The sequence below is a fragment of the Kryptolebias marmoratus genome, linkage group LG12 (genome assembly GCF_001649575.2).
Source record: "Kryptolebias marmoratus isolate JLee-2015 linkage group LG12, ASM164957v2, whole genome shotgun sequence".
Classification (NCBI taxonomy): domain Eukaryota; kingdom Metazoa; phylum Chordata; class Actinopteri; order Cyprinodontiformes; family Rivulidae; genus Kryptolebias; species Kryptolebias marmoratus.
In genome coordinates this window covers 7,907,625-7,913,780 of record NC_051441.1, presented here as the reverse complement: position 1 = coordinate 7,913,780, position 6,156 = coordinate 7,907,625, and the positions used below count along the sequence as shown (strand labels likewise).

The 6,156-nt window shown below is 35.3% G+C and overlaps 1 protein-coding gene across 1 annotated transcript in view; it reads left to right on the top strand.

The window, feature by feature from the left end:
• LOC108229317 (myosin heavy chain, fast skeletal muscle) overlaps nucleotides 1-954 on the top strand; it is a 4,507-nt gene extending 3,553 nt beyond the window's left edge. Inside the window, exons 12-16 of the mRNA XM_037978692.1 lie at nucleotides 1-11; nucleotides 110-214; nucleotides 320-415; nucleotides 569-700; nucleotides 838-954. Coding sequence (XP_037834620.1) covers nucleotides 1-11; nucleotides 110-214; nucleotides 320-415; nucleotides 569-700; nucleotides 838-855 — 362 coding nt within the window. The 3' untranslated portion in view covers nucleotides 856-954. The remainder of the gene's footprint in view (nucleotides 12-109; nucleotides 215-319; nucleotides 416-568; nucleotides 701-837) is intronic.
• Nucleotides 955-6,156: the final 5,202 nt, after the last annotated feature.

Below are 6,156 nucleotides of genomic sequence, written 5' to 3'. Positions count from 1 at the left end.
TGGAGCAGAGGGTATGAACTGATATGTGCAGCGATTACTTACAGAATGTGAATATAAGCATGTTCACTACTTGCACAACAAATTTGAAATATTAATCATCTTGTAACAGGTGCGTGAACTGGAGTCTGAAGTTGAAAATGAGCAGAGACGTGGAGCTGATGCTGTTAAAGGAGTCCGCAAATACGAGAGGAGAGTGAAGGAGCTGACCTACCAGGTAATGATGAGTATGAAAACATATTTCAATAAGTTAAAAGTAATATTTACTTTCAACTGTCAACTTTACTGACACAACTTAATATGCTTAACTTAATATGTGTAGACTGAGGAGGACAAGAAGAATTTGGCCAGACTTCAGGATCTGGTGGACAAGCTGCAGCTCAAAGTGAAGTCTTACAAGAGACAAGCTGAAGACGCTGTAAGTGAAACATTTTATATTACTTGTTTTTTCGCTTCATTACAACAGTAAATAAGTAAAGTAATAATGACCTATAATTAAATATTATGTAAATATTACAGTATGTCATAATTGCCTTTTAACTACTTTAATATAACCGCCAATCTTTCACAGGAGGAGCAGGCCAACACGCATATGTCCAGGCTCAGGAAAGTCCAGCATGAGATGGAGGAGGCTCAGGAGCGTGCTGACATCGCTGAGTCCCAGGTCAACAAGCTAAGAGCCAAGAGCCGTGATGCTGGAAAGGTAACATTTAATTTTTTATTTATGTTTTGTATAGAGTATTGCTTGGTGGAACTGCCTTTATATCATAAGTCAGTGTTAAATGGCCTTATTTCGAATTTTTGTAATTGCTAATTGAATTCCCTGCTCTTCTGTTTCAGTCGGATTCTGCAGAATAAGAGCCATCATTCAGCCAAGTCCTTTCAACTGAGTTTATAAAATATAAACTAGTTGTTTGGGGTTCCTATGTGTTAAAATAAAGATGAGAATTGTCTTGATTTTTTTGAATCCTTTTCTTTTTTATGTCCAGCATCTTTGAACACCCTTCACAGCGTCTTGCCCAAACCAAAGTAGCATTCTCAGCAGTAATGTGGGATTTGTAGCACAGGTGTTGGTGCAGGACTGTCGTAAAAAGTAATTTTCTCTTTCATGTTGTCATGCGGCGGAGAGATGGCGGCGAACCCAGAACGCAGACGCATAGTTTTTAAAGAAACAAAAACAAATTTATTAAAATAAAACTAACAAAACAAAAGGCTGACGAGGCAGCAAAACTAACAATAACAAAATCCAAAAGGCAGGGACATGGCATGGCAACGAGCAAACAAAGCGGGACACAGAACAGAACAACAATGATCCAGCGGGGTGGTGGAGAAAATGACCAGGTTATATACACAGGGGATAATCATGGGAAGTGGGCACAGGTGAGTGATTGCAAACAGGTGAGAATGATGGCAGTGATTGAGTTGTTATGGTAATGTGGGTGTGGCATGAAAGACTGGAATGTAACAGAATAGCATGATATGGAAGCATGAGGCGTGGCAAGTTACTGGGGGAGGTGAAAGTGACAAGACATGAACACAATATAAGAAACAAAGCAGAACAAGAACTAGAAAACCAAACAAAAACATCAAAACCATGACACATGTTTAACATTTTCTGAGTTCCTCAAATAGTTTAGACTTTTTTCACTTCTACCATCCAGTGTTAGCTGACATGACATGGACATTTGTTAGCATTCAGTGCAGACACAGCATTTTATTTCTTCAGCTGTTTGTTGCTTTATAACTTTGTATCACATTTGAATGTTTTTGAAGATGCCAAAAGTAGATTTACAAAAAAACATTATAGAGAATTTTCAAAAAAATAAAATTCTAAATGAAGAACAGAAAATAGAAAATGGAAAAATAATACAGCTTTTCTCTGACCAATGAACTCATAAGGCGAATCAAATTCTGCTTAGTACACACAAATGGCGTAGTCCTTCCCTGCATCCAAGCAATGTTCTATTTGAGATGTTACAAGCAACAAACATTGTGTTGCCAAGTCATTCAAGACTGTCTCCTGGAAAAAAAGTAGCTTGACTTGGAATCTTGGAACAGAATAAAATCCCCACACATGCTTTAAATGACCTTTCATCCTCTCGCCTTGGTGGGCTTTTATAAAGGGGGGCTTCTTGAATTTCAAAGAACTTTTGTATCTCCCTGAAGGGAGTGTATGGTGACAAGAAAACATGTCCATGTAACACAAGCAGCAAAAGAAACTCACACTGCACATTAATAAGTTTGCTTTTTTTCCCTAAAGCTGAATCTCAAATGTGTTATAGGAACCAAAAAATTGTTTTTATGTCAAACACTGTTTAATTGTGATGAGCATTGTCATCACATTTAGATACTATGGAAATAATGTGAGACTGCATATGGTGGTATGGTGTTAAGCACTGTGCCCAGTTTTAATCTCAGCTAGGACCTTTCTGTCTAGAGTTTGTGTGTTCCCACAGTCCACAAACATGCATGTTAGATTTACTTGATATTGTAATTTGCAGGGCTGAGACAGTTGTGGTCATGCATGGTATTATGGCTTCTGTGTATCTCTGCTAGAAACTTGTCATTTAACTTCTAACAAGATATAATAGATGTAGAAAGTCAAATAAATACAAAAAACAATGTATGTGCAGTGACTATCATGCTATACTGGCAAACATCTGTCAAGTTTGAGGTAAATCTTTGCAGATATGATTTCATTAATACAATGCAGTCCCTAACCTTAACCATCATAACTAATACAAATTCTAACCCTAACAATAAACCAAATTTGAACCTTAAAAATCAATTTGAAACCTATTGGAACTGTAATTCAGTTGCTGTATTTAAAAGGTGTCCCCAAAAATTAAAGTCAGGTTTTCATTCAAATATAGAACAAAAAATACACTCACACACTCACAGAAACATAAACTAATGCAATAATTGTAACATCACATACCGCAGTTCATAAGATCTAATCTTAACAAAATCAAATGACTTGTGGGTCATTAGTATCGGTAGCTAAGATTCTTAAAAAGATGGCAAATTTCTGATTGTGATTTGGGTTTCAATCTTTTCACAGCATGTGTCTCAAGAACTGAAAATTGGTTCTTAAAGTAAAGAAAATGATTAACACATTTTTATTTGGCTTAGATTATGTTTTCCTATTTTCCACATAATATATACATATATATGTGTGTGTATGTGTGTGTGTGTGTACATATATGTTATTTTTGTTTTCTGGTTGGACTCTACGGCTCAAAAACTATATTGTAGTTAAAAATTTTAGATTAGCTAAAACCATTTAAATAAGCTTTTCAGCAGGTGCTAGCCTCATTAAAATGTAGCAGCCTGATAAAGTTCATTTTGACTAGGGTAGAACCTATTTTGAGCCAGATCTCAGGCGAAATGCCAGCTGTTTTCATATCCATGTAGGGAAATAAATTATGGTGACTGAATGTTTATGGGTAATACTTCATCTTTAAATTTATTATAGGAATTTAAAATGTGCTGCCATATTGTAACTGGAGACTATAACAATTTAGGGTCATTTCCAAGCCGAAACCCCATGCAGGCATCTGAAATAGCCTATAAAACCATTAACATTAAATCATACCTATTTATAATTTGATTTAATTTTAATTCATCATATCAAATACTAAAAAGCTCTAAATTACCGAGACACATTGAGATTTTCCTCAAGTGTTATGGACATACTGTACACAATGTTTATAAAATTGGCCAAATAAAAAGTTTTTAATGACAAGTATTTTTGTGATTGTTATTTTCATCAATATAATATGGTATAATCAGATAATTTTCGCCCAAATTATGTAGAACCTTTGACTTTATATTTGACATGAATCTTAGTTTTTCAAATAAGTGCATGTTAATAATGCTCTAAAATAATATTATTTCTAGATAAGCTATCTGTCAAGTGTAAGCTCTCAAATGTGCCAGTGCCCTGCAACTGAATACCAATGGGACTTAGACATCTTTCCAAACCCAATTCCTTGCGCTGCTCTTGACTATAAAAAACAAAAAACTTTTCAATGTCCACTGAGTGTCTTATGTCCATTAAATAAATATCTATATTGGAATCACAAACATACCATAGACTATTCAGAGAAATATTTTATTTGGCCAACACTTCTGCATTTGCATATGGAGTCAGTAGTAAGCCAGAATTTACAGTAGAAAAAATAATCCTGTTTAGCACTAAAACATAAGCACCTCCCTCTTTTTCTTTAAATAGTTCTACTTAAGTCTTAGATATTCTTAATTAATTTTTAAACGTGTGTGTGTGTCATTTAAGTGATGGTTTGCTGTCCGTTGTATAGTTTGGATTTTTTGCAAGCAATTTTTCCATGAAAAATAATTAATTTTGTATCGTATCAAAATGTAGCAAACTTGTTTTACAACTGTAGTTGCAAAGAATACACATCACTTCCATAAATGTCTCTGCCACAAAAAGGGCAACAGGATGATTAGAGATCGTGACCAAACTGAGTGACTGGTTACTGCTGACCAGACACTCCCACCCTCTATAAAGGCAGCAGCTCCAGACATCTGCTGGAACTGATAGGCTTCCATCCCAGGTGAGTGTGTTCACTATAACTTTACGTTATATTCTTGTGCATTTACTAGTTTGGTGAAATGCTTTTTAGTCCTTTTTGCTCTCAGTTTTACGGCAGAGTTACTTTAACACATGTATTGACCAGATGGCCTTTCATCAAAGTTCTGTTCTTAATCTACTTCATTCAAGAAAGTCCACATTCGGACACAACATTAACATATATTATTGTTCCTTGGAACAATAATATATCTATGGGTAAAGAAAGAAATACAAGAGATGAGGGCTCACACAAAACTGAATAATACAACTAAAAAATAGTTTATATCAATTGTTTGTTTTCATTGTTTATTGTGCTAATGTGACTGAATTTCTGAGAAATAAATTGTTATACTTAAGTATTTTTCTTTTTTATAGCATCTTCAGACTTCAACAAAGGCTGCACATCATTCTTTTCTGAAACGAGCTAAGGTATAATAAAAAGCAGACTATATATATATATATGTGTGTGTTAAAAGTATGCATATTACCACAAAAAAATGTCATCCATTAACAATTAGCATTCTTTATCCATTGTGTTGTAAACCACATTAGATGAAAAATTGTATATGTTAATGCTATCATAAATGTTTTCATCAGGCTCCTCTAATAGTGCCACCATGAGCACAGACGCTGAGATGGAGCAGTATGGCCCGGCGGCCATTTACCTCCGGAAGCCAGAAAGGGAGAGGATTGAGGCTCAAACAGCCCCATTTGATGCCAAAACAGCCTTCTTTGTTGTTGATGAGGCTGAGATGTATCTCAAGGGGAAATTGGTGAAGAAAGAGGGTGGCAAAGCCACTGTTGAGACTGACTCAGGGAAGGTAAATGTGATTATATTATTATTTATAAGCTGTTTCTATTTTGTTTTTGTAGTTTAGAGCAGTTTTCTAAAGTTATATATAAGTAAGAACTTTAGTGAAGTTTGTACTTTTAGTTTTAATACAGAGCCAACACTTGTTGCAGCTTTTTGTTTCTAAATTGTGGCAGTATAGTAGCTAGAGCTGTTGCCTCAGTGCAAAGAAGATACAGGTTCGCCTGACATCAAGGGGCCTTTCTGTGTGGAGTTTTCATGCTCTCATCTTGCATGCATGTTTTTTTCTGGATACTCAGGTTTCCTCACACAGATCAAAATTATGCATGTTAGGTAATTGGTAACTCTAAATTGAGTTGGTTAAAAAATAGATGGTTGAATATTTTAAATTGTGTCTAAACACCTTTTATCACTATTTAGACCGTTACTGTAAAAGAGGATGACATCCATGCAAGGAACCCTCCAAAGTTTGACAAAATTGAGGACATGGCCATGATGACCCACCTCAACGAGCCTTGTGTGTTGTTTAACCTTAAAGAACGTTATGCATCATGGATGATTTACGTGAGTTTTTACTTTAATGAAAACTGTAATAAAAACTTAAATATAATTTTTATCGACATTTGAAAGTGGTCAAACATTATTTGTGTTTTCTGCTCTAACAGACCTACTCTGGGTTGTTCTGCGTGGTCGTGAATCCCTACAAGTGGCTTCCCGTGTATGATGCTGTTGTTGTAGCAGCATACAGAGGCAA